The sequence below is a fragment of the Piliocolobus tephrosceles genome, chromosome 1, assembly GCF_002776525.5.
Source record: "Piliocolobus tephrosceles isolate RC106 chromosome 1, ASM277652v3, whole genome shotgun sequence".
NCBI classification, from domain to species: domain Eukaryota; kingdom Metazoa; phylum Chordata; class Mammalia; order Primates; family Cercopithecidae; genus Piliocolobus; species Piliocolobus tephrosceles.
The window spans coordinates 121,016,651-121,044,373 of record NC_045434.1 but is presented as its reverse complement, the minus strand read 5'-3'; the positions used below and the strand labels follow the sequence as shown (position 1 = coordinate 121,044,373).

The 27,723-nt window shown below is 38.5% G+C and overlaps 1 protein-coding gene and 1 pseudogene across 5 annotated transcripts in view; one reads left to right on the top strand and one right to left on the bottom strand.

Moving 5' to 3' along the window:
• The window catches only part of CDC14A (cell division cycle 14A), a 169,613-nt gene that overhangs the window by 76,798 nt on the left and 65,092 nt on the right, over positions 1 to 27,723 (top strand). For 3 of the 4 annotated variants that reach the window (XM_023191294.2, XM_023191296.3, XM_023191293.3), the window contains exons 6-8: positions 10,519 to 10,585; positions 13,345 to 13,407; positions 26,726 to 26,813. In XM_023191294.2, the coding sequence (XP_023047062.1) occupies positions 10,519 to 10,585; positions 13,345 to 13,407; positions 26,726 to 26,813 (218 nt within the window). The remainder of the gene's footprint in view (positions 1 to 10,518; positions 10,586 to 13,344; positions 13,408 to 26,725; positions 26,814 to 27,723) is intronic. The other variant, XM_023191295.2, reaches the window with a different exon arrangement.
• On the bottom strand, positions 7,905 to 8,844 carry LOC111525746 (annotated as a pseudogene). Its single transcript, XR_002726185.3, has one exon. The product of XR_002726185.3 is annotated as a 60S ribosomal protein L6 pseudogene (transcript).

Sequence of the window (27,723 nt, the reverse complement as noted above, 5' to 3'; positions counted from 1 at the left end):
GATGACCCTTAGTGATATTCCAGTTGCTGAGCTCTGTGGCTGAGTCTTAATGGGAAATCTCAAAGGTAATTATTTTAGATCTTCTGGGCATGCCAGAACTTGTAGGTCTTTAAACAAAGGCTCAAAAGGGTCAATCACTGTAGGTCTTTAAACAAAGGCTCAAAAAGGTCAACCACTTAGGACTTTGCATCAGGCTGCCTCTTTTTTCATAAACATGTGCTGGCAGATATCTGTTAGATGTAATCGTAAAATATATTTCCTTACATAAAACATTGAACCAGATTTTTATTAGCTTAAATATGATATTGTGATTTTTGTCGAAGTTTGTTTAGCAATTAACTGTACTTCAAAGGGAAAGTTCTCTTTACCTCTTTCCTGCTTTCCTCTTGAGTATCCAAACTATGGAAACAGTATTTTATCCTGTTTTAAGATGTTCCTTTCACTCTCAACTTTTCCTTGCTGTTTCTCAGTCTTGATCTTTGGGGTCATTTCTGCCCCATGGATCTTTAATAAACTTTTGCTTTTGGTACTTGGTATGCTGGAAGCTAATTTGCATCAGTTTTGACTAGTGAGGATGTGCCAATTTCCTGAGTGTTGAAAATCGATGTCTTTTCCAGTCCAAACTGTTGAATCCATTCTTAACAGCTGGGGCATATTTTGAGTAAGTCGTACCCCCTTGAAAAAGACTCTTTGTCAGAGTTTTCTTGTTAAAGTGCTAAGTAAGCGCTGCTATACAGGATCTGAGAAGAGAAACAAGTGTAGGTGTCTCCATGACCTATTAAGTACTCACATGGAGGTGAGTTATATTTATTCTGTTTTTTATCTGCTGGAACAAGAAGGTGCTTCAGTGATTTGTGTTGTGAAAATTTGCTCAGACTACTTTTTTAAAAATTTTTATTCCGACCTTTAGGGTTCCAGATCGGTTTTACCAAACTTAGTGAAGTAGGGTTGGTGCCAAAGTTTTTGTACTCTTTATGGTATATTTCCAGTAGCCTTAGTTGATAAAGATGGTTTTGAATAAGATTGCAGTCATTTACCTTAATGAACATAGTAATAGTTATTATTTTGTTGAATATTATGAAAAGCTCTTAAATACCTGGGTTAAAACCAATTTGCCATTATTTTTATTTTTAAAGAAAAATTATTGACCGTATGGGTGGCTCATTCCTGTAATCCCAGTGCTTTAGGAGGCTGAGGCAAGAGGATCGCTTGCACCCATGAGTTAAGCGAACCCATGAGACCAGTCTAAGTAACATAGTAAGACCTGGTCTCTACAAAAAAATACAAATAAAAATTAGTCAGGGGTAGTGGCACCCCTCTGCAGTCCTAGCTGCTTGGGAGGTTTAGGTGGGAGGATTGCTTGAGCCCGGCAATTTGAGGCTGCAGTGAGTTATGATTGTGCCTCTGTGACAGAATGAGCCCCTGTCTCTGAAATTAAAAAAAAAAAAAAAATAGAAAAATTAGTGGTTAAATGGGTGCCAGTCAGATGTTGATAAAATGCCCAGAGTGCAGGTCTTGGTCTATTTTTTTGGTGTTATTGCTAGTGCTAGACAGATTTTATTCTGCTGATTTCAGGTGATCCTTTAAGCCATGACTTAGAATTGAATTTTCACATATCTCTGTTTCTTTAGATGAGCAAAATGATTCATGTGTAGCCTTATGTTAAATCTGCAAAGCTGAGATTCTGGTTTTTTTTTTTTTTTTTTGGTACAAGCCACGTTCAACTTTGGACCCTGCCTCCTGAGGCATTTGGTTTTGCTGTTTCATGAATGGGAGATGGTTTTGTCCTCCCTACTAATTCTCAGTACAGTTTCGTCTTGTAGGTCTCGATGTTATAAGCTCTTTCTTTTATTGTAGCTGGTGCATATATGTCGTAGGTTTGTTCAGAGGCTGGAAACTAGGATGTACTTTGGACAGTTGTATAAAGTATTTTGGGCATTGTCTGGTTCTGAAGTACACGTACAATATAGTCTGCAGCTGAACTGTCCAGTATGTTAGCTAGTAGCTACATGTGTTATTGAGCACTTGAAATCAGTCTAGTCCAAATTGAGGTAGATTGTAAATTTAAAATATATATTGGATTTCAAAGATGTAGTATAAAAGGTGGGGTGTAGTGACTCACAGCTGTAGTGCCAGGCCGAGGCCGGGAGTTTGAGATTAGCCTGGACAACATAGTGAGACCCTGTCTCTCAAAATAAAAATATTTAATATAAAAGAAATATGTAAGATATCTTATTTATAATTATGTTGATTAATGCTGAAATGAGAATATTCTAGATATATTGGATGAGCAAAACACACTACTAAAATTTACTTTTTTCTTGTAACTTTATTTTAATATGGTTGTAAAAAATTAAAATTATACATGTGGCTCTCTTTTGAGGATGGCATTATATTTCCATTGGACAGTGATGATCTAGAGTGTTTTTGCTACTGTACATAGCTCATAATTAAAAACTGTTTTATATACTTTCTGCTTTATTTATTTGTTTTTAGAAATAGGGTCTCACTCTGTTAGCCAGGCTGGAGTACAGTGGCCAGATCATAGCCCACTCCAGCCTTGAACTGAATTCAAACAATTCTCCCACCTTAGCCTTCTGAGTAGCTTGCTACCACTCCTGTCTAATTAACATTTTTTTTTTTTTTTTTTTCTGTAGAGAAGGGGTCTCCCTCTATTGTCCAGGCTAGTCTCAAACCACTGGGCTCAAGCAAACCTCCTGCCTTGGCCTCCCAAAGGGATCACAGGTGTGAACCATCACGCCTGGCCACATTTTTGCTTTAAAAGGTCAATAGTTCTTAGCCACCAGAGGTGTTCAGGCATAAGTTTAATGAACTCTTGGTAATGATCATTTATTCATTCCTGTATTAATTCATTCAGTAACATCTATAACATATAACAATTTTCCCAACACTGTACTATACTCTGGGCCAACAGACATAAAAGACATGTTTCCTGTCCTTAAGAAGCTCATCATCCTGTGGAGGTTGTGAGGATAGGATTCAGTTCAGTGCTTATAAGGGTGCTTAGATGACCTTCATGATCCTCTCCAACCCATTGCTCTGCAATTTTTGCATACCTCCTCACTACTTGTTACCCAGAGAGTTTAGAGAATCATGGACTTAAGATAATTGTAGATCACAGTCATTTCCAAAATTTCTTAGTCCCTTTTCTATCAGCTCTTTTTGTATTTTTTAATGTAGTCTCCACATTGTAGACACTGTGCTTCTGTTCTCCATTCTTTCTTCTTTGAGTAACTTCATTATTCATAATAAGAAATGCTTTCTTATTTTGTGTAAATATGTTCTTTCATCTCTGGTTTCATCTCCCATTATTAATATTTGTAAGGTTGTTTCATTCTGAGTGATTTCTTAGATTCTCAGGTTACAAGCAGTGGTATGTTGGTAAACTGGCTCTGTAAATAAAAAGTATCTGCTGATTTCCATGATACAAATACTTTTACTACTGCTGATTTGGGCTCTCAAAATTCCTGAATATTTAACAGTTGACTCTTGAGAGCCTGTATAAGACAGTGCTGAGACACCAATGAAACAAGCTCTTTCTTTTAACATTTAATTGTGGATGTTGATTCTAGTTTTCTTAAACTTAATTTTTTTCTTGCTGTTTTTCTGCAAAATAAACACTAAACACAAAATAAACAAGTCCCAATTGCTCCTTCTATTTAAATATTCATTCATTCATTTAGTTTTTCATTCGAGAACTATTTATTGACTGCAGATTCCTCCTATGGTCATAGTTGTGGATTTTTATAATCACTGTATAATAGCTGTATGGTTAAGTCGACTAGTATGCCAGAAGTCACATTTAGAAAGATAGAATTGTGGCCGGTTGTGGTGGTTTGAAGGTTGAGGAGAGTAACCTAAGGTAAGGGTGAGTGGGAAGAACATGTGACTTGCAGATGCACAGGTTCTGTGGGAAGGGCCCAGTGGCTACCTGGGGAGCTCAGGGAGGATGGGGCCAGATACCCCCAGGCCTTGTGGCCACAGTGAAGATTTGAACTTACCCTTGAGAGCAATGGGAAGTCAGTGAGGGGTTATAGCTGAAGAGCGACCAGATCAGATTTGCCTTTTAAAAATATCACTCTGGCTTCAGTGAAGAAAACCATTAGAAAGTCTAAGAGTGGGTGTAGGAAGTCAGTGGCAATGGAATTGGCAAGTGAAATGCATTCAGGAGATATTTAAGAGGCAAAACCAATGGTGCGTAGTGAGGGATAGGATAAGGGGCAAGAGAAAGGTAGAACTTCTGGGCTGTAGCTTGAGTGACTGTGGGAGCTTTTTACCCAGACAGGGGGTGCTGCAAGACTGGATTATCGTTGCCGTTGTTTTTTTTGGGGGTGGGAACAGATTCAAGAGATTCTTCTTACATAGTGAGTTTGAGATATCTTTAAGACACCCGAATGGAAATGCCATGTAGGTGGTTGGCTGTGCTGTTTTTGAAGCGTTAAGAGGAGTTTGTGCTAGAGAGATGAATTTGAGGGTCATTGGTAGATAGATGGTAATTTATGCGGATATCTAGGGCAATGATTCTCAAAATATGTGCCTTTCTAGCAGCCCTCAGCTCCACCTGGAAACTTGTTAGAAATGCAAATTCTCAGGCCCTGCCTTTGGTCTATTGAATTGGAAACTTGAGGTGGGGCCCAGCAGCCTGTGTTTGTGGAACTGTCCAGGTGATGCTAATGCACACTAAAGTTTTAGAGGCCCTGGTCTAGAGAGAGTATGAGTGAGAAAAATTTTGGTCTGGAGTTGAACCTTGAGAAGGTTTGACTTCTAAAGACTGGGAAGTGAAGGTTGGATGACTTTGCAAAGGAGGTTGGAAGTAGTGTTTAGAGGGTAGAAGGAAAATCCAGGAACCAAGACAGGAGAGCAAAGTAGGGAGTTACTTGTTGCTGACATATTAGGTAAGATGATGCATGCACAGTGTTCTCTGGGTTGAAAATAAGTAAATCCAGACAGACAGAAAATAAATTAGTGAATCGCCAGAGACTGGAGGAAGGAGAATGAGGAGTGATGCAATTCTCTTTGGGGTGGTAAAAATATTTTGGAATTACTGGTGATGGCTGTACAACATTATGAATATATCAAACCCCACTGAATTGTACACTTTAAAAAGGAAGATGAGGCTGGGCGTGGTGGCTCACACCTGTAATCCCAGCACTTTGGGAGGCCTAGGTGGGCAGATCACCTGAGGTCAGGAGTTCAAGACCAGCCTGGCCAACATGGTCAAAGCCCGTCTCTACTAAAAATACAAAAATCAGCCAGGCATGGTGGCAGGCACCTATAATGCCAGCTACTCAGGAGGAGGCAATTGCTTGAACCCAGGAGGTGGAGGTTGCAGTGAGCCAAGATTGCGCCAGTACACTCCAACCTGGGCTACAAGAGTAAGACTTCGTCTCAAAAAAAAAAAAAAAAAAAAAAAAGGAAAATGAGTAATTCTTTGGAGAAATCTTGTTTTAAAGAGGAGTCCAAACTGCATGGAAGCTGAAGGAAGATGTGGAGCTTGGAAAGTTTTGGATGACTTGTTATTTTTAAAGCTAGTAAGGATCTGAAAATGTTTAAATTGTGTTGGAAAGGATCTAGAAGAGAGATAAAGAGATGATCGATGGTGTTGAATAGTGGTATAACCTCAGAGTAGGAGGGGACTTTTGGGGCCAGTAGTCTGCTGTTTTCCTAACTCCTGACCTCCATTTCATGTTATAATGCAGGTGAAAACAATTCCTCAGAAGGGATCTTCCAGTTCCAAGTTTGAACATCATGTGGGGCAGGTATCTTTCTGCCTCCTAGGGCCTACCATTCTGTTTTGTGATGGTCCTGACTATATTGGTGAGTTGAGGAAAATCAACAGGGAAAATTGACTTACAAAATGGGAGGCAATGTTTCCTCTTAAATGGACTTTCAATCTCATTTTAGTCATTTCCTTTATCCTCACTTCCAGGAGAACGCAGTGCTGCCAATTCCTAAGCCTTTTGAGACTTCCCTGGTATTAATTGTGTTGTTTATCAGTTTTTTGTTTGTTTTTATTCTTTTTTTTTTTTTGGAGATGGAGTCTCGTTCTGTTGCCCAGGCTGGAGTGTAGTGGCACAATCTTGGCTCACTGCAACCTCTGCCTCACAGGTTCAAGCGATTCTCCTGCCTCAGCTTCCTGAGTAGCTGGGATTACAGGCGCCTGCCACCATGCCTGACCAATTTTTATGTTTTTGGTAGAGATAGGGTTTCACCGTGTTGGACCAGGCTGGTCTCAAACTCCTAACCTCAGGTGATCCACCTGCTTTGGCCTCCCACAGTGCTGGGATTACAGGCATGAGCCACTGCACCCAACTGGTTCTCAGCTTTTTCATTATCAGTTTAGTATTCAGTTTTCTTGGTCTTCTAACTTATTTACCACTCATCCAAATGATTTCTAGCTTTCAAGATTTTATTGTTTTGTCTCTTCTCTTATTCTCCTCGTCTTTGTTGGTTTCCATTTAAAAAACAAAAGCCTTTAAAAATTCACCTTTTGGTCAAGTGCAGTGGCTCACGCCTATAATCCTAGCACTTTGATAGGCAGAGGTGGGTGTATCACTTGAGCTCAGGAGTTCAAGACCAGTCTGGGCAACATGGTGAAACCCTGGCTCTACAAAACAATACAAAAATTAGCTGGGCATGGTGGCTTGTGTCTGTAGTCCAAGCTACTTCAGGGGCTGAGGCTGGAGGATCAATTGAGCCCAGGAGGTGGAGGCTGCAGTGAGCCAAGATCGTACCACTGCACTCCAGCCTGGGTGACAGAGTAAGACCCTGTCTCAAAGAAAAAAAAAGAATACCCTTTTAGTGAGATTTGGTAGATGCATGGGTTCGATCTTCCATCTTTACCTTCTCTCGCTTTTTTCCCCCAGAGAATATATAACATGTTTTTGTGTCCCTTCACTGTTATAGTATTCTCCTGTGACTATGTATGAGCCACATGCCACTAATAAGCCATTTCTTTCTTGTCCAGTCTTTGGGGCAGATTTTGGGAACCTGTTGGCACTACGTGGCTGTCATGAGGATTAAATGTGCTAATGCATCTAAATTACCTGACACAGTAGATGCTCAAAAAAGTCATGCCATGTCCTTTTCTCAATCTGGAGGATATGACTGAATTCTATTGCGTTCATTATTAGATTTCAGTTTGTAAACTTGTGTGACTTTCCAGCCTGCAGTGACTGACTTGCCTAGTTCTGTCAGATGGCATGTTAACTCTCCTTCCCAGCTTTGGAGGCCTGCAGATTTGACCACCAGGTCACCAGAGTTCTCCTTTTTGTCACTGGTAACAATTGTGGCTGTGATGGGGTAGGAGGTATCATGAAAGCCTCACCATACTTTGCAGACATTCAGAAAGAATAGGCCTGGAACTTTTACTTACATTAGTGACATTGTGTAGCTGAGTCTAGAGGTGGGAAGATAATACTTGAAAGAGTAAGGGATACCTCTACTTCTCGTAATACTTTTTTACTCTTTTTAAATATAAAGCAAATTTTACCCCCTTTTAAAAAACATAAAGCAGTAGTTTTTAATCTAGGGTCTGTGGTGAGAATTCAGGGAGTCAGTGAACTTAGAAGAGAAAAAAATTATATCTTTATTTTTACTGACCTTACCTTATCAATTATAAGGTTGCATGCAATTATATATGTTGTAAATAAACTGTAGTAGCATTAGCAATGTAAGTGACAATTTAATATCACATTACAGTTATTATTTCTTAAAATATTATTTATGCTCATTCCTTTCTAAAATTATAGTAGCAGTTATCAGACTTGCCAGTAGATCTTGTTATATAACATATTAATTTAAAAAGTACCTTTTGGGGTATTGTAAATTTGTATTTTAATATATTTAAAATACATATTTAAATTTTATTTTATTTTATTTTATTTTTTTTTTTGTAGTTAGCTATTTAATGAGGTTCTTAAGACATTTAGAACACCAATTTGTGAGGATAAATTCCATTCGTCAGGGCAAAAACAGATCGCAGGTAGCCCTGGTGCTGAGGAACAGCCTTGATTTTTGGTAGAATTTGTGAGTCCACAGCTTTCTGATCAATCTTGCGCTGCTCTGTAATCTCGTATTTCTCTTTCTCTGTGTCGAAGATCTCACCTTCCTGGTGTCTGGGCTTCCGCAGCTGCTTCTTCTTGAAGTAAGCATCAGTAAGATGTTTTGGGATTTTGACATTGCTGATACCGATTTTGGTTGAGGTGGCAATGACAAATTTCTGGTGCGTTCTTCGTAGAGGAACTCGATTGAGGACCACAGGTCCAGTCACAAGTAACAAGCCACTAGCCAGCTGCTTCAGGAAAACCACCCTCTTGCCCCTGTGGCGGGCGCCCAGTGAGGATGATCAGAATGGTCCCGGGGGTAATGCTGGCTCGCGGTTTTCTCACGTGCTGACTGAAGGGTTTTTTGCCGTGGCTCAACAGCTTTCGAGGCACATCTTCAGTAGGATAATATCTAGGCATTTTGCGAAGTTTAACCACCCGGGTACCGCCGTTCTTGTCACCACCAACTGGTTTTGTAAGAGTTGCAAGAACCTTCTCCTTCTTTTTCTTTTCAACCTTGGATTTAGCGGCTGAGTACTTCCTCTTGTACCTGGCCTTTCTGGAATACATGGCAGATCGGGAATACCTGCCAATTCCTCTGACAAGGACAGGGTTGCGGCTGCAATGGGGCTTCCCCTTCTTGGGCTTCTTAGCCTTGAGGTTACCCTTTTTCACCTTGCCACCAGCATGAGCCTTCTTGGCTTCGGGTTTCTTCTCTTTAGTATCTGGCTTCTCAACTTTTTCACCCGCCATCTTGCAAGATGGGAAAGAGAACTAAGGTTTCCTAAACTTTATTTAAATGTAATTGAAATAGTTTTCTGTTAATCCTAGTTTATGCATTAAAAACATTATTCTGAAAAAATGGGTTTGCAGGCTTCCTCAGGTTGCTGAGCATCCATGGCACAGAGATTCTGAATCCCAAAGACAAGTGACTGCAAAGGAATTTATGATTGTTTATATAAACTAATAGTTTTCTTAGATCTCTAGCCACTCTTTTCTCCAGCATAGCCCATTAAAATTTGCTTTGTAACATATAGTTTTCATTTTTATAAGATATTTGAAAAGGGGGCTATTTTATTTTTCGCTGACATGTGAGTTCAGATGATATTTAAAAACACAAGAACAAAGAATCCTCCTTTTGAAATGAGACCTAAATATTTGGAATAATTGAAGTTTCAGGACTTAAACATTCTGTTAAGTTGCTTTGCTAACTTCCTAGTTTTATGTTAGGCTTTCGGGATGCTGAAACTCAGGGATGATGAAGTTACATTTTACTTCATGGCTTAGCAGCAATAGGTTCAAGTGACCTTGGATGGTTGTAAAAGTTGGTTTTATGTTAATTATACCTTAAAGCCCTTGAAGGTCTATTCTGCTTTTGGAATGTCTTCTGGCCCCTCTCTGATGGCTGCCGTGTGTGCCTTTGACTTTGTCTGGAGAGGTGTCTGCCTGCTCTGTTTCTTGGGTCAGCAGTGGAGGCTGGGCAGAGAGCCTGGAGCCTTGAGGTCAAGTTTCCTACCTCGGACACCTTGGAACACTGTAGTGTTAAAGCTCTGGTGCCAGTTCTTGCTTAACTGACCTGAACTTGATACTTTAGTTTTATGTTGCCTAAAGCAGGTCTGCTAAATTGCTCTAAAAACTTAAATAAAGTATGAAGCACTCAATTTTCACCACAGTAGTTTCCCACTCCTTTTGAAGGAGTACTTCATGGTGCATTAGAAGCTCTCATGGATCCCAGTGACTCGGAGGAGATTGTTTGGAAGCCTGAATACATTTTCCTGTTTTCTTTCTTTTCTTATTTGTAGGGGAGGGATGACATTTAATCCAAACACCTGCTAGGTTCTGTTGACCTACATACATTGTCTCTCCTATCTTTTTATGCTTGTTTTTATCATGTTCCTGACAGGAGGTTATTCCTCTGCCAGAATACCTCTTGCAATGATGAATGTTTTACTTAATCAAACAGTCCAATTCACTGTTAATAATAATAATAATAATAATAATAATAGTCATCATATTTATGAAATGCTTCCTATGTACCAGCCACTATATGAAGGACTTTACATATTTTAAAAAACATAATCTGACAACAGTCCTATGAGTGATAGCTACTATCATTAACTTCATTTCACAGATGAGGAGACTGAGATTCAGCCTAGAGGTAAAATAACTTGCTTAAGTTCCTGTGCAGTACCTGGCCAAATTGGAAGTGGAACCAGGGCAGTCAGACTCAGGAATGCAGGCTCTTAAATCAGCCTCTTGGATTAAAGCAATTTCAGAAGTGCTTCAGTTAAGTGTGGTAGTTACCTAGTATGATCTAATATATTATATAAGTTTACCGTGTTGAAAGCTCTGAAGCCAGACAAGCACATCTTCAGCTGACTTTGGTGTTATATTTTAGTATTTGAATGTTCTAAATGCAAGTTTTTAATGTTGAGTTTATTTATGTTTATAGGGATGCTTCCTTTGGAAATTGCACTTACAATCTCACCATTCTCGACTGTTTGCAGGGAATCAGAAAGGTAATAACAATTCTCCTTGCTGTATTTGACACAGTAGTTAAAAAAAAAAATGAGAAAGGAATAATCTCAACATCCTTATTTGTTATTGGAGGGAAGAAAGGGGAACCAGTAAGTAGAAGGCTTTTTACTTCCTGAAGAATGATTGATTTGTAAAATACAAACACCAGGAAAAGCTGGGAGGAGGGAGTGGAAGGGGCCTTTCTTTGTCATTTAAACTGTTTGTGTTCCTGGGCAGATTTATCGCCACTATCAGCTGCAGTGCCTGTGACATTGCTTTGTCACATGCTTAGCTTCATTGTCAGGCTTGATCTTGGTGTGGGAGAGTCAGGACGTTATTTAAGCCACTGTTCTCCTATGCTGCTTGATCCCACCACAGACCCACTAAAACAGAAACTCTGGGGGTAGAGCCCTGTGGTCTGTATTTGAAGAATCTCTCCAGGTGATTTGATACACTCCAAAGTTTGAGAACCAAGTCATAGTTATTTAATTATTTCTGTATATAATGGAGAAGTTAAACTAGAAGATTTCTGAGAGCTCTCGGAACGTGTTTTAGAAACATTAATTCACAAACTGAGAAGTTATACAAGCTATACTGTAAATTCTAATGAGGGCTCAAAGTACATAATTCCATCTCAAACATATAACCATGATTTATTATCAGTCAGAAATGTATATATTACATAACCTGTTGATCATAGGACATGCATAATAATCTTACATGGACTATAAATATATTATCAGTAGCAATTCTAGTTCATTTCTCAGATGTAATATAAAACTGATTTTGCTGTGTTTTGAGTTGAGAAAATTGCTGTGATAAATGTGCTACCCATTTTATACATGGTTGTTTCTGTTTCATTTAAAATGAATTTAAACCCTATCAAACTTTAAAATAGTTTTCAAATATTTTTCTTTCCACTTAAACAACTACAGAGATACTCTAGCTCACTCTTGCAACAATATTGCCAAAATGCACTTACAGTAATACCAGTTAAGAACTTCTATGGAGACATTACCCAACATATAACCGTTGATTATAGCATTTGGAAAATATGCCTGAGGGAAAAAATAATTTATTTATCATCACTATTATTATTTTGTGCCATCTGGTACAGGCTATTTGTTTTATAATACTTAAAAAATTTAGAGTTCAGACTGGAATATCGCTACCTGTAATTATGGTAATTAGTAACTCAGTATAGAAAGTTGTGCCATCCCTCCTGTTGTAGAGGAAAGGTATGTAAACTTGTTTCATCAAATGTTGGGATTAACTCAAAGATAGATGACATTTTGGAGGATCTGATAGATTGTGCAGCATGTCTTTAAGCACCTGAGACATTTCCCGTACGTTCGTTCGCTTACATAAGGCACCATGTTCTGGGCTATTTTTGCGTGGCAACGAGTAGTACCCTTCTAAGAACCTATACAGAGTATGGCGACATTTTTGCCTTTTTAGGGAGCACATTTCTCTGATTTTGATGTATTGGCATTGTCATAAGTATAATTTATATTCCATTTTATGTGAACTAGTATACATGGATATAAGCAAATACTTTGGAAATACAGAGAAAACTTCAGAGTGTATATTTTTCTCACTTTTATGTCTGGAAAGGTGCATATGGATGAACTCAGTTTTTTTTTAAGAATGGACGAATTTAAATAATTTGTTCTGCTTATTCTGTGGGGGTTGTTTAAACCAGTATTATCAGAATTTTGCGTTTATAAGAATCACCTGGGAAGCTATGCTGACTAGGTGATCCTGGGCCCCAACCACAGAGAATCTGATTTAATAGTTCCGGGGTGGGGCCCAGGAGTCGGCTTCTTTAATATGAATTACGCCAAGTGTTTCTGATGCAGATGGTGCATGTTCTGTGTTTTGAAAAAACACTGATAGATGCACTGGAGCTTGGCTTGCTAGTTTCTTTTTCCATTTTTAATGACTTGATCATGTAACTTTTAAAACCTGTGGTTTTGTAGTCTGTTGTAATCCGTATAGCTTCATGATTTATAAAATAAAAGACTTTCTGTTTTCTTTAAAATATTAGATCTGAGCTAGCTGGATAGTTTTTAAAAGTTCTAAGTCATTAGTTACAAAAGGGAGTATGAAGTTTTTCTTTGTGATAAAAATATCAGTTTTTTTTTTTTTTTAAATTGTAAGAACAGTCAAGTATAATCCTACTTTGTCAGAAACTATCATCATGAAACAGATTCTCCTAAGGTAGAGTTTTAGTTACAAATAAGGGCCTATTAAGTAGAAATATTAAGAGTTTTAGGGGTTGGAAGAAAAAAAGGTAAAAAATGCAGGATTTTTGGGGGGCTAAATATCTCATTATGATAAAAGGAAAACAGAAACTCATAAGAATAATTGATTTTTCTTCTCCTAACAAAGAAGTTAATCACTATGATATATTCTGTCATAGTTACGTCTAGTTCCCAACAGTTTCTAAATATGAATTTGTTTTGTTTCATTTTTTATACATATAATTTTACATACAAAACTGATGTAAATTAGAAATCAAGGCATCTTTTGTGGGGCTTTTTTCATGTTATTCTAAGTGTTTTTTTGGTTCCATTTCTAAGACAGTCTTAATGCAGTATAACCAGTGTTATAAAAAGATTTCTAGATATACATTAAAAATCAAAGGTTTAAGCGATCTCTTCAGATTAGTGAGGATCATTTCTGTAAGTAGGAGTTCCAGAAATGATGAGTAGAGTTTATCAATTTAGCATGGAAAAATTAATTCACATTCTGCTTTTAGGGATTACAACATGGATTTTTTGACTTTGAGACGTTTGATGTGGATGAATATGAACATTATGAGGTTTGTACATTTAAATTTTTTTTACAAAACATAATTTCATGTTGATTAATTTTTTCCCCCGTCACACTCATGTATTGCAAATTGAATGGGTGCTAAATAAAAGCATTCTGGAGTTTTCCATAGTGGTCAGTTTTGTCCTTTCAGCCTTGGTTATTTCCTTTGAATCAGGAGTCACCAAAATTTTATTTTGGGAAAACGACATGTCTATATATATTCTGTCATCAAATATTTATTGACAATCACTTTGCACCTTAAGTTTATAAGAAAAATCTAAGTAGGGTAGTAAAATTATGTTACTTTTATTTTAGAAATCAGGTTTTATTTAAAATAAAACTGAATTTGTACCATTTATTTATTTATTTTTGAGGCAGCGTCTAGCTCTTTTCTCCAGGCTGGAATGCAGTGGCACAATCTTGGATCACTGCAACCTCTGCCTCCCCAGGCTCAAGCCATCCTCCTACCTCAGCTTCCCAAGTAACTAGAATTACAGGTGTATGCCACCATGCCTGGCTAATTTTTTTTTTTTTAAAACAGGATTTCACCATGTTGCCTAGGCAGATCTTGAACTCCTGAGCTCAAGTGATCCTCCTGTCTTGGCCTCCCAAAGTGCTGGGATTACACGCATGAGCAACCATGCCCAGCCGCCTTATAATATTTTTGATTGTATAAATTTTATTTTGAAATATGACTGAATTTACTTAGTTCTAAAAGTTGACTGAATTTTTTTCCCCCATGGCATCATTACAAAACTTTTGATTAATGTCTTGACTGCTCAAAATGTAGGCAAAGGCTATCTCCAAGCTGGGTTGTGCTATAAGGAGATATTAAAGAAGAGTAGGATAAGGAGTCTAGAAGTCGTTAACTTTTTCTGAAAGATGAGAAGCCTGTACAATGTGAGTAGGTTCAACATTCTTGGAACATGAATTCATCTGTTGGGTTTCCCCAGAGGAGTAATACAATTTATCTCTATCCTTAGTACGGTAAGGGAAGCCCTCACATTTGGGACCCTAGTCTAGAATATGGCTATTTGGATATTCTTTTTCCATGTTAAATGCAACATATCTGAAAATAAACTGATCATCTTTTACCCAAGCATGGTCCTCTGCTTTGTGTGTGTTACCGCATTGCCATCCTACTGAGCACCCAGGCTCAAGGCTAGAAACATTACTTTGTTTTCCTCCCTAACCTAGTGAGTATTTGGATCACTTCTACTGGTGCCACAGGATGTATTAATTATATCTGTCTTTCCTCTCTCTTCTCACTTCCTTCCCTCTGACTCAGGTCTCACGTCTTTTCCTGTGGACCTTTCATTTTAATAGTTCTCTAACTGAGCTCGGCCCTTCTCCTCCCAGGCTGCCTTACCCACACCTGAGTGATCCTAAAATAGGGTTCTCATCTTGCTTGTCTTGTTCTTGGCCGCAAACTGGCTGTTTCTCCCATTGCCCTGCTGAAATGAGGATAAACTCTCCTGTCCTGGCATTCTTAGCTGTGATGAGCTCCAGCCTACCCTCCTAGCCGCATCTCCTGTTTCTTCACTGTACGTACTCTGTGTTCCAGCTCCTCTGAATTGCTTAGTTACTGTTTCTTGAATATCCCTGTTGCCTGGTTGAGCTTGCTTTTTCCCAGATCCCCATCCCTTGAACCTCCCCACTCCTCCATTTCGCTTGTGTTAAAATCCTGCACAGATTAGATCTGGCCTCTGGAGTACTCCTGCCCCACCCCCGGCCAATTTCATGCGTTACAATTTGTACTTTCCATTTTTCTTACATCATGGCTATTTGTGTACAAGCCTTATTTTCCTTATTAGGTTGCAAATTCCCTATGGATGGAATTATGACCAAATAGAAAAACATACACTTTGTTCTTGGATAGAAAGATTTAACATCATAAAGCTGCTACTTTTCCCAAAATTAATACATTTAATGCAATTTATGAAAAAAACCCAAAGAGAGTTTTTAAAATACATAAAAGCATTTTTAGTAGTGACAAAAAATACCATTCCCCTCTAAAATCCCAAAATTAGAAACAAAGGGAATATGTATATATAAGAAAGAAGGTCAGATAACTTGTAGTGCATCTAAATCATTGAATGTTATGCAGTCATTTTAAAAAATGAATTGAGCTATACCAGTTATCTTGGAATGATTTCTATAATGTTTGTTGAAAAGAAAGGATATGGAAGAGTGCTTTAATAAAATCCATCTTTGTAATGAAACAAATGATAGTAAGACGCTCCCTAGCCCACACATGTAGGTATCTACATTATATGACGAGAGGTGACTTACTTTGAAACTAATGAAGCTTAAATTTTAGAAAGCCTCAACCCCCAACTTGTATGGGCATCTTTTACAGTCCTATACCCAATTTTGTGTTAATAATTTTTTATTCTAAGATGGACCCTCAAATTAGGTAAGTTTCAGACCCCCCAAAACCTGGATCTCTGCCCCATGTATATAAGCAAGAAGAATGCAAATGGCCCATTGTATTAATTATTAAATATACAGCCAAACACTAAAGCCAACTAAAGGAGAGACGGAGGTGGGAGGGGGTTGGAAGGGGTGAGAGAGAAGAAGGAGCAATTCAAGGAGAAAACTAGTGGATTTTTTATTTATTCCATCCTTCCTCTCTCTCTAACTTTAATGGTGATGCTGAAGGTTAGTTGAAAAAAATCTTGAAAAACTTTAAGCAGACAGTACAATTTTATTCTTGCAAACCAACCAGCCAAACAAACAAAAATCTGACAAGAAGGTAGTCATGCTTTTACCTTGACAACAACTATTTAGGTGATGGGAGGGGAGCAGTCAGTTTTGGTGAACATTTGAAAAATGTTGGCCCAGCGCGGTGGCTCACGCCTGTAATCCCAGCACTTTGGGAGGCCGAGGCAGGCGGATCACAAGGTCAGGAGATCGAGACCACGGTGAAACCCCATCTCTATTAAAAAAAAAGAAAATTAGCGCAGCGTGATGGCGTGCGCCTGTAATCCCAGCTACTCGGGAGGCTGAGGCAGGAGATGACGTGAACCCGGGAGGCGGAGCTTGCAGTGAGCCGAGATCGCGCAACTGCACTCCAACCTGGGCGACAGAGCTAGACTCCGTCTCAAAAAAAAAAAAAAAAAAAAAAAAGAAAAAAGAAAAATGTTGTCAAACAGCTTCTTTTTTTGAGAGTGATTTATCTATTCTATTATAAAGCCTGTAAAATAGAAAACCACTATTGTGATTGGCAGGTGGTAGGTATTTCTTAATTTTTAATTTCTTGATTTTTAAAATGTTTGCTGAAGGAATAAATGAATAAAGGAACTCTTTTCTGACAATCTGTGGGCCCAGGCATTTCCTGTCAGATTTCTCTTGCTGTTTGCCCTGTTCTAGTGAGTATGATATTTGGTGAACTTGTGGAATAGCTGAATTCATACATTTTATTAGCTCCAGGAAAGTCAGTATTCCAATGAAGGCAATGTAGTTTTCAAAGCAAAATTTTATTGTTGACAGCAATTGGTGAGACTGTGAACCTTAGATGGTTAGGGGATGTTCAAGATGCAACTTTTCAAAGGCACTTCTTTACTAAAGTATGTTTAGTAAAGGATATGGCTGGAAAAAAAAAAAAAAAAAAAAAAAAAAAACCAACAGCAAACAGCAACAGAAAGCCTAAACCAATAAGACTGTATCTCTATGTGAGATTAAAGGGGAATCTTATAGAAAAAGTGCTACTTATAAATACTTCTAGTGATGAGGTCAACAGAATTTGGGAAATACTTGTGTAAAGTCTACAGCTAAACCTCTGCCTGTCCTGCAAAAGGTTATATCCATCTTCCTCCTGCAATTCCAGGGTCTAAAGCAGTGCTGTCCAATAGAAATATGAAAGTGAAATTAGTTTTAATGATACATTTTACTTGTTGTAAATATGTTGTTTACATATTTACTAATATACCTAAAATAGCATTTAACATGTAAGCATTATAAAAATTATTAATGATGTATATATTTTACATTTTTTTTCAATTAAGCCTTGGAAGCCCAGTGTGTAGTTTATTTCTTTTATTTATTATCTTTTTTTGAGACAGGGTCTTGCTCTGTCACCCAGGCTGGAGTGCAGTGGTGCAACCTAGGCTTACTGTAGCCTTGACCCCCTGGGCTCAAGCCATCCTCCCACCTCAGCCTCCAGAGTAGCTGGGACCACAGGTGTATGCCACGTTGCCCTGCTAATTTTTGTATTTTTTGTAGAGATGGGGTTTCGCCATGTTGCCCAGGCTGGTCTTAAACTCTTAGGCTCAAGCAGTCCGCCCACCTTGTCTTTCCAAAATCCTGGGATTACAAGTGTGAGCCACTACACCTGGCCTCCAGTGTGTAGTTTATACTATAGCATATCTTAATTTAGACTAGCCATATTTCAAGTGCATAGTAGCCACATGTAGCTAGAGTGTGGATTCTGCAAGGACAGGCTAGCCAATGTACTGTCGTAGTCCATCAGTATGACATGAAGCCTAGGTTATATCTCCTTGCTTCATGTGATCTGTTGTTCACATGAGAGTTAATTTCAAAGCCCTGTTCTATTTAGAAAGCTCGAGGTGAGATACCTCAGGCTCTTGCTTTATTTTCATGTGATTTAAAAATGGCCCATTGTATTAAGTATTGATAAACAACACCAGGTGTTGGCTTCCATCTTGCAAAAGTATCTTCCAAAATGTGATCTTTCCAGGTCCTTTACCAAGCTGTTGTGGAACTGTGCAGTTCCTTACATTTGCCCCGATCAGACATGAAATTTGGGCAGGTATGCTGGGAAAGTCCAGAAAAGTAACTGTGAGACGATGGTCTAAAACCTTCCTCTAAGAATCAGTGTCAAAAAACATTTATGCTTCTCCAACAGCTTCTTAAGGTATTCTCTCTTTTTTTTTTTTTTTTTTTTTTTTTTGAGACGGAGTCTCGCTCTGTCGCCCAGGCTGGAGCGCAGTGGCCGGATCTCAGCTCACTGCAAGCTCCGCCTCCCGGGTTCACGCCATTCTCCTGCCTCAGCCTCCTGAGTAGCTGGGACTACAGGCGCCCACCACCTCGCCCGGCTAGTTTTTTGTATTTATTTTTAGTAGAGACAGGGTTTCACCGTGTTAGCCAGGATGGTCTCAATCTCCTGACCTCGTGATCCACCCGTCTCGGCCTCCCAAAGTGCTGGGATTACAGGCTTGAGCCACCGCGCCCAGCCCTTAAGGTATTCTCAAAGAATACATACTTTGAGAAGCTTGAGAACGTTTACTCCTTTGAAATCTAGCCATTTCAAATCTAGTTCAGAAAAATAAACGTTGACTTTTTATCCTAGGGAAAAATAATGAAGATGATAGAGCTTGAACATTCAATTAAATTATGTAGCTGTAGGTATGTGAGGAACTATGCTCTTCAATAGTAAAGTTTAATGGTTAATGCTAGTGTAGGCTAATACTCTGCTTGTAAGACCTGGAAGTGGCACCCATATACAGAGTCTACTTTCAGTCAGCTTTCTTCTAGTTTTTTGGGGGGTAGCTGTCCTTACCAAACAAGATGTTGCCCAAACACCAGTGATCATTCATGATGCTACTGGTAAGCAGTTATTATTTATCAGAGAGAATTTGAAGTTGTGTCTTTCATTTGTTATTTTGCTGGCGCCAAAGGGTTTTCCACTGTTTACCAGAAAGCTTGCCATGTTTGATGATGGAAGTGTCATGTGGTAGCAGTGTCCTTAGTTGGGTTTGGGAGAAGAAAGTTAGAGAAATGATGCTTCAGTGGCAACATTGGAGGTTCCTCATCACTGTGGCTTACATTTATTATCCCATTCAAAATTCAGCCCATGCAATTTCAAGGAGTCTCCTTAAATATCTATTTGGGGATTAGGTGAAACTAAAAGTTCAAAAATGACTTCAAAACTGAGAAAGTACTTTGACTTTTTTCTTTGAGCTATTTTCTAGCTGCCATTATCTGCCCCCTGCTATAAGTCATTCCTTTCTTGGGTGTGAAAAACAAAATTATGAGAATATTTTCCAGAATATCAAACTATTGTAGCCTTGATCCTGTACTTTTAAATGTGAACAAATCCAGGCCACTTCTTTACCATTGTCTTGAGAGAAGTTAGAGCCACACTTGGCCTGCAGGCCTGATGACAGAGGCACTGGTTACTGCCTTGACAACAGTCACCGCACAGGGCTTCCTTTTGTTTTTTCATCATGGCACATGGAGAAAATGATAGTATTTGCTCAACACCCTGTGATTATAGCTCACAGCTGTTGGCAACTGGCCTGGGGGCTCTGGCTGCTCCAGTCTGCCCAGGCAGCTCCATTCTGGTCACACTGGTTAGGAAGCTTTGTTTTACAGAAATAATGGTGTGCAGATGAACATTTGTTATTTGAGAGTCAAGTAGTCACACCATGCTCCTTGTGGCTGCATTCTTACAGCTTTTCAGTTCATTTGTTGAACAGATATTAAATGCCTCCTGTTTGCTCCATATATTTGCTAGGCCCAATGTTTCTTTTTCTTTTTTGTTTTTTAGGAGGCTACCAGTAATATCATCTCTCCATGTGTAGGGTTAAAGCCTTTACTCTTGTCACCTGGTATCATAGAATCCATGTATTCTTGTGCCTCATTCTGCAGAAGTTGCCATATTTGAGTCTTGCCCCAAGCCCCCATTTTTATGCTGATCAATTTAGTTGTGATACAGAATTTCTCACTGATCAACGACAGGCTGAAATGTGGACTATTTTGTTCCTGAGACATTCAAGCAATTCAGTTTATCATTATTGCTATCTTCACCTAAAGGGTGCTCTCTTGGGGAAAGACCGTTTCTATTCTAGAAAGTGATTTCACATTATTTTAGCCACATTACAATGTAGCCCATCTGAGAACTGTTTGTGAAAAAGCATGGATTCATTCTGGATGCCTGGGATTGGGTCTTTCTTGGATCTTAGGCCTCTTCGATCAAGACTTCATATTACTATCAGGGTGTAGGTTTTAAAAATTAAGTCTGATTATATCGTTCCCCTGTTTTATCATTTCCCCTTCATGGGCTCCACACTGACTAAAGGTGTGGAGGAAATGCAGACTCCTTCTTTACATGGGCTTGTCCTTCTTCTCCACCCTTGTCCTTTTCCACTCCCTTCCCATACCCAAATCCACGCAGCTAACCAGGTGGCGGCTTCTGAGCTTTTGCACATGCTCTTGCTCCCTCCTCCTGCCCGTCAACTCTTCTTTCTGGTCCACTGTATTTACACGGCTGACTGTTAAGTCCTTCTCAACCCTGTGGAAGCTCCTCTCATGTAGCCTTGTGTGGTACTCTGTTTACACATCTGTGTCTTTCCTGTATCTGTGGGTAATTTTGGGCAGGAACTGTGTCTTATTATTCTTTGAGTAAGTAACCTAGTAGCACAGTACATTCATAGTGGGCAGTCATTATTTGTGGAATGAAAAAACTAATGAATAAATGTGTGAATAAATACTAAAAACAGGAGAAAAGCAAATTTCAAGATATTTTATATGATCTGTTTTCTGTGGAAAGTGCCTAAAACATGTTAATTAATAATCCATTCTGATTTTGCAGTAATATTCCAAGGGACAAATTTACCAGGGTAGACAACTTCTTCAAATGATGTTTCTTTTATCAGCAGCCAATCTATGCTGCAAGAGTGAGGTTTTTTTGTTCTGTCAGTTATTTACAACACAGATTGCTAGATATTTTAATCTGAGACCAGTTCTGTATGCAACATCAATTTAGTTTAATATGTGACTGGGGACTATCTCCAGGTTGACTCTGTCACCCTTCACTGTGTAAGTAAATTTCCAGATTGACCAGGTTGTGTAGAGTCCTAACAATTGCTCTTTAGCACTTACCTTGAGAAACAGTAAAGTTTGTTAGGCCTCCCATCTCTCAACAAGTCACATCGGGTCAACAGCAGGAGTCAATGTTGGTGAACACTGAAGTTATGATGCTTCAAGACTTTGAATTAGAATTTGTACAGCAAACTAAAATGTAATCTGGATGCTGCTTGGTCTGCCTTCTTTACATGTTGGTGGATTATGGAACTGGAAATATGGGACTGCCATAGGACTGGGGTCAAGCAGTCCCCAGAATGCAAGTATGTGGGCATGTCCTCACCACCTGAAGCAGTTATGGAAGTGCGCCTCCCATTGGCGATTTGAATATTGGAAGAACTATTAGAAGAAGCATTCTCCTGCAGCCATCTGGTAGCGTTCATTACACCACTCTAAATCCCCACGTTTAAGGAAGCAAAATTACTTCCTGGCCACTGCAACTGCAAAAGTGAGGGGACCCAGTGTTTCCGTATCTTACACCCATTGCTGGTTCAAAGGTCACGTTGGTTAAGTCTGTTAAATGTTTTGAGACTTACCCTGTGCTAAACAATTCCGCATGGCTTTTTTTCTTCCTCTTTGATGATTGTTTGGTATCTTTTCCTTCTTTTATCTCCAGACTTCTTAAGAGAGCAGTCTCAACTCTAACTAATTATGGTCTGGCCTCTACTGAAACTGTTCCTCTTGACACAAGGGTTCGTAAAACCAAGTGGCTACGCTTGTTCTTCTTCCTACTTGGTTTATTCTGTGGTCGCTCTCTAATTCGCATTCCTTCCCTGATTATAATGTGCTGTCTTTTGGATTTCTTCTCCGTCCATGGCTAGCCATCTTTTTCAGCCTCCCTCTCAAGTCCTTTCTCTTCCTTTGCCCACCCTGATTTGCTGGGGTTCTCTAGGGCCTCATGATTTCTGGTTATACACACTTTGTATGATTGAGTGCATCCAGTTCCAAGTTTCAACAACCATGTATATGCTGCTGACTCCAAATCATCTTTGCGTCTTGAGCTTTGGAGTGGCATCTGCAAATGTGCACTGGATTTTTGCACCCTGCTGTTATTGTACTAGCAGAGGTGTTCACTGATCTGGACTGTTGGAATGGGACCCTACATGTTTTCCAACCTACCGTCTCTCTGCTGCAGCTGATGCTAGCAGAGGTGAAGCAGTCATCCACATGGGGCACTCCTTTTTCCCTCCACCGCACCGTCTCCCTCAAAAGCAAGTCTAAATTAATAATCTAGAGTCTGATTATTATTTAAGGCCAGATGGCACGTCAACTTAAACGAAATAATTCAAATATTTACTTTGCTTTAAGCTCTTAAAGTGCCCATCCTTACAGCATGTTTGCGTTTATGTGATACAACTATACTGTCAACACTGTTTTGTTGTTTTAGAAGTTAGGGAAATATAAAGAAGGCACTTCTTAAATGAATTTTAAAAAGCCATTGTGGTTCTACCTTATTAAATTTCAAAATAGTCTTTGTGCCACTGTCATTCCTCTTCTGTACTTTTAGTATCACACTTTAAAAGTGTAATTTGACTTTTTCTTTAATGGATAAAAAACAGAGATGAGAATAACACCTACCTCATAGGGTTGCTATGAGAATTAAGTTGTATAGAATACAGTAGTGCTTAACAAAGAGTCGGTGGTATCCACATATTTGCTGCCATTTTTGTTACTGTTATTTGACATTCCCACTTGCTTTTGGACTCTGTAAAAGCACAGAGAATGCTTTGTATTGTTTTATGTTTGACAGTACGTTACAGTCCTAGATAAAATGAATGTTGGATTGCACTTCAAAATTGTTTCTGCATGTTTTCCTAGAAAACACATCTGTTGATAAAGGGAATCAATCTTGTAATCGTCAACCTCAAAGATCGTCTTTTCTGTCTTACTGTAGGTTTATTACAGTAGTAAAAAGGTCAAATAGTTTTCAGTGTTTGGACTGAAAAATATATTTGTGACCACTATTTTAGAGTCACAGATGCATTTTGTAGAAATCATAAAAATTGGCCGGGCGCAGTGGCTCATGCCTGTAATCCCAGCACTTTGGGAGGCTGAGTTGGGTGGATCATGAGGTCAGGAGTTCGAGATCAGCCTGGCCAGCATGGTGAAACCTGGTCTCTACTAAAAATACAAAAAAATTAGTTGGGCTTGGTTGCGTGTACCTGTAATCCCAGCTACTTGGGAGGCTAAAGCAGGAGAATTGCTTGAACCCGTGAGGCAGAGGTTGCAGTGAGCTGAGATTGCACTATTGCACTCCAGCCTGGGTGACAGAATGAGACTCCATCTCCAAAAAAAAAAAAAAAAAGAATTGTAAAAATTCACGTTTTTTAGTCAAATTATATTTTGAGTGCACCAAGAGAGTGAACTATTCAAAAGAAAGCTGTGAATCTTTTGTAGACTGGAGAATCCTACGGCACAGTGAATAACAACACCTAAATGTATCACTTTGAGAAATTCAGATTTTTTAATTTTGGGTTTTTCTTACAGTGAAGAACATCTGTCTTTTTTTTGCATAGTATTTGGTAGGTAGTAGGCTTCAGATCAGAAGTGGTGAAATCATACTCTTGCCTCATCGTTGCTTAGGTATTTGTTTATAAAATGTGGTAGGGTTAGAAAGTACCTTAAGTTCCTGTCTGATCTAGATTTCTTTGAAGTGTATGTGTGTGTTTAATTAGAAAAACCAATTTGTGTCATATAAAGTATTTTGTTATTGATAAATATTGACATTTGTATAATTCACTAGGAATAAAGGCACAAATATTAACTTTGGAAGACTACCAAAGTAAACGTATATTATATCAGGTTGGTTAAAAGCTATAACTTTCTTATTAATTTTTTTCTCAGATTTAGGTCTAAGACCTAATCTTTTTTGTTTATTCCATCAACCTTATCCTGGCTGCTGAATATAACTCAATATTACCTATTTATCTTTTTGAGTAGGAGGATTTGCAAACATATTCTTTTGGTTCTGTGAATGAATGTATCTTAGGGAGTCCCTTGCCTCTCTCCATATGATTAATTATAAAAGGTTGCTATTTAACCAAATGGATTTCTGTAATCCAAATAAGAGATATTGCACAGTGTATTTATCTAACCTACTTGGTTGATGGTCAGGGATACAGAAATAGTGACCGTAGAAACCTGTTTTCTTTTATTGTTCATAAAGAATTGGTTTTAGTCTCTTGATGATTAGTGCATACCTTTATTCTTGGATTTTCAAATACTATTTTAAGCTTAATAATTACTTGAGAGATCTTGGATAATTAATTTGAGACTTTTATTTAAACAAGCAAATGTTTAATTGCCATAATTAGATTCTTTATTTGTTATAAATAGAAGCTATGCTTGAGGTTTAATTTCACATGTGCATTCATAACATTCATAACACTCATAAAATAGATTTTACTTAGGGCATTTTGGAGATTTTTTTTTTTTCTTTGAGATGGAGTCTCGCTGTGGCCCAAGCTGGAGTGCAGTGGTATGAACTCAGCTCACTGCAACCTTCGTCTCTGGGGCTCAAGCAGTTCTCCTGCCTCAGCCTCCCAAGTAGCTGGAACTACAGGCACATGCCACCATACCCAGTTAATTTTTCTGTATTTTTATTAGAGACGAGGTTTCACCATGTTGCCCTGGGTGGTCTTGAACTCCTGACCTCAGGTGATTCACCCACCTTGGCTTCCCAAAGTGCTAGGATTACAGGTGTGAGACACTGCGCCCGGCTGGAGATATTATGTTTATTACAATTAGATTAAATGCGGTTCAGATGTTTATAAAATGGTATGCACAGTTTCACATATAACTTTTTATAACTGGGAAGAAACATCTGCATTTAAAAAATGACAATTACATTTTATAACCAAGTTTTGATTTTCATGGAAATGGTAATGGGCAATTTAAGTAGTTAGAGTAGTGGCTGCAGTTTTTTTTGATGGCCATATTCCAATTTGTTTAACAAATATTTATTGTGTACTTACGGTAGAGTACAGAGTCTATATTTGGGTCAGTTTTGTACTATTAAGGTCCTTACCATATAATGGGGGAGAAAGCTTTTTATGTGAATAGTAATGGATGGCCCAGTGAAGAGAACAACATTGCTTCCCTGCCCTGAGGATGGAGATGAGGAGGCAAGGGAAGGGGTAGGTGGGGAGGGGGTGGTGGTGGTAAAGACAGCGTAAGTAAAGAGGTGACATATATATTTTGTGATGCATTGCACAAATGCCTCCCAATGACTGCAAAATTTGGGGCAACCTTACTCATGCCCCAGTGTCCCATGGTTCAAAGGCACATGGGGAAGGGAAGAAAATGGGGGAGATGATGGAGCCATGGGAAGGTGCTTGGCCACTTTCTTGGTCTTTAAGCCTTTTCTGAGGATCTCTTAGCGTGTATAGACTAGAGACTGGTAACTGGTGCTCAAAGTCAGCCAACAGGCATATTTTTTTTGGTTTCATAGGAGTTAAAAACTTAATTTAAAAAGTCAACATTTTAAAAAGAGAGATGAAAATTCAATTGGAAGATCAGCTGTGTTCAGTCCGCTTTCCTGCAAGGTGTCTCATTAGCTGGAGTGGAGGAGCACCTGACTCTGTGTGTGTCACTTGTCTGAGTCTTGTTAGCCCTCAGAGTACAGCTTGTCTGACTCTGGTTTGTGGAATGGATGTGCCAGTATCCCTCGCTCCTGCCTTTTGCCATTTCCCCCTCTAAAAATCGGCATTGACAAGAGATATCAGCTCTATAAAAAGAGAAAAAAAAAAAGCCGGGCGCGGTGGCTCAAGCCTGTAATCCCAGCACTTTGGGAGGCTGAGACGGGCGGATCACGAGGTCAGGAGATCGAGACCATCCTGGCTAACACGGTGAAACCCCGTCTCTACTAAAAACTACAAAAAACTAGCAGGGCGTGGTGGCGGGCGCCTGTAGTCCCAGCTACTCAGGAGGCTGAGGCAGGAGAATGGCGTAAACCCAGGAGGCAGAGCTTGCAGTGAGCTGAGATCAGGCCACAGCACTCCAACCTGGGTGACAGAGCAAGACTCCGTCTCAAAAAAAAATAAAAAAGAAAAAAAAGAGAAAAAAAAATTGAAAGTGTATTCATCATGAGCTTGATATTTACAGATTTTTTTTCATTTTTTAAAATACGTTTACTACATTCATGGAAAGTGTTCATATTTCCCATTTTCTCTTATTTATTGCCAGGACAAGCAATGTGTGTTTTCATTTCATTTCTTTGCAGAGTGGCCGGGAAACAAACATTTTATGCAAAATACCTCTGCTGTAAATAAAAGTTTCTAAACGTTTTATACAGTCTAGACACAAGTTTTTCTAAAGCAGACTGAATTCCAAAATAGCATTCTGAGAATCAGGTGCATGTTTTTATTTTAAGCTATATTTGTCTACATGTATGTCTAATTAGTACTAAGAGTGAAAAGCGGTTTAATTTGTAAGGGTTTCCTAAATTGTATAAGAATTATAAAATATTTTTCTTCTCTTTTCTTACAAAATTCTGCCAGCGAGTTGAAAATGGTGACTTCAACTGGATTGTTCCAGGAAAATTTTTAGCATTTAGTGGACCACATCCTAAAAGCAAAATTGAAAATGGTAGGTTTTTTTTTCCTTTACAATCCAAACATTTATTTTGATTTATCTTTCTAAGTTTCTTAACTTCCTCAGATAATTATTTTCTTTGGTAATATTCTCCAAAGAATATTTATTCCCAATTTAAAAAATTGAACAGTGGTGACTAGTGTGTTAAATATTATACTTCCAGTAGGTGGAGCTATAATCACTGTTTTAGAACTTAACAAATTTTTAGCTTGCCATAAATAGGATGTTGACTTTACCTGACCCCCAATTATTAGAGAAGAATCTGAGAAACGAACTGGTCAAACTTATAAGCAGATTGCTGTATTCTTTCAGTGGTTCTCAGATTTATTTGTTGGTAGAGTGCTACACATGAAGGTATTCTTTGGGTAACACCATGTTGAATAATGATGGTGAAGACAATCTGTCATTTATTGAATGCTTAGGTGTTAGTTACACAAATTACAGCATTATCTCTTTTAACACTCAACTCTATGAGATATAGATATTGTTATCTCCATTTTAGGGAGGAGTAAACTGAGCCTTATTAGTAGGGAATTTGCCCAAGGTAACAAAGTAATAGGCAGAACTGGTACTCCAAACCAGAGGAGGACTCCTAAACATTGCCACTACACTGATACAGTTAGTTCCATTGTGCCAACTAGGTACAATTTTCTGGCTGACAGTGGTTAAACTACTTGTTTGCAGCATATTTATTGCCATGGGCATACATATTTAGGAAAAAAATAAAAGCAAAACTAAAAATAAACCTTTTGAATAAAACATGATCAGCTATGCAAGTTTTCCAATTAATACATATTTTGTACTTACTAATTTTTTCTATCTACTAACATTCCCTAGAAGAAAAGTAATGATAGACAACAGAGGTTCAAGAATAATTTATAAGAGAAGTATATAAAATTGAAAA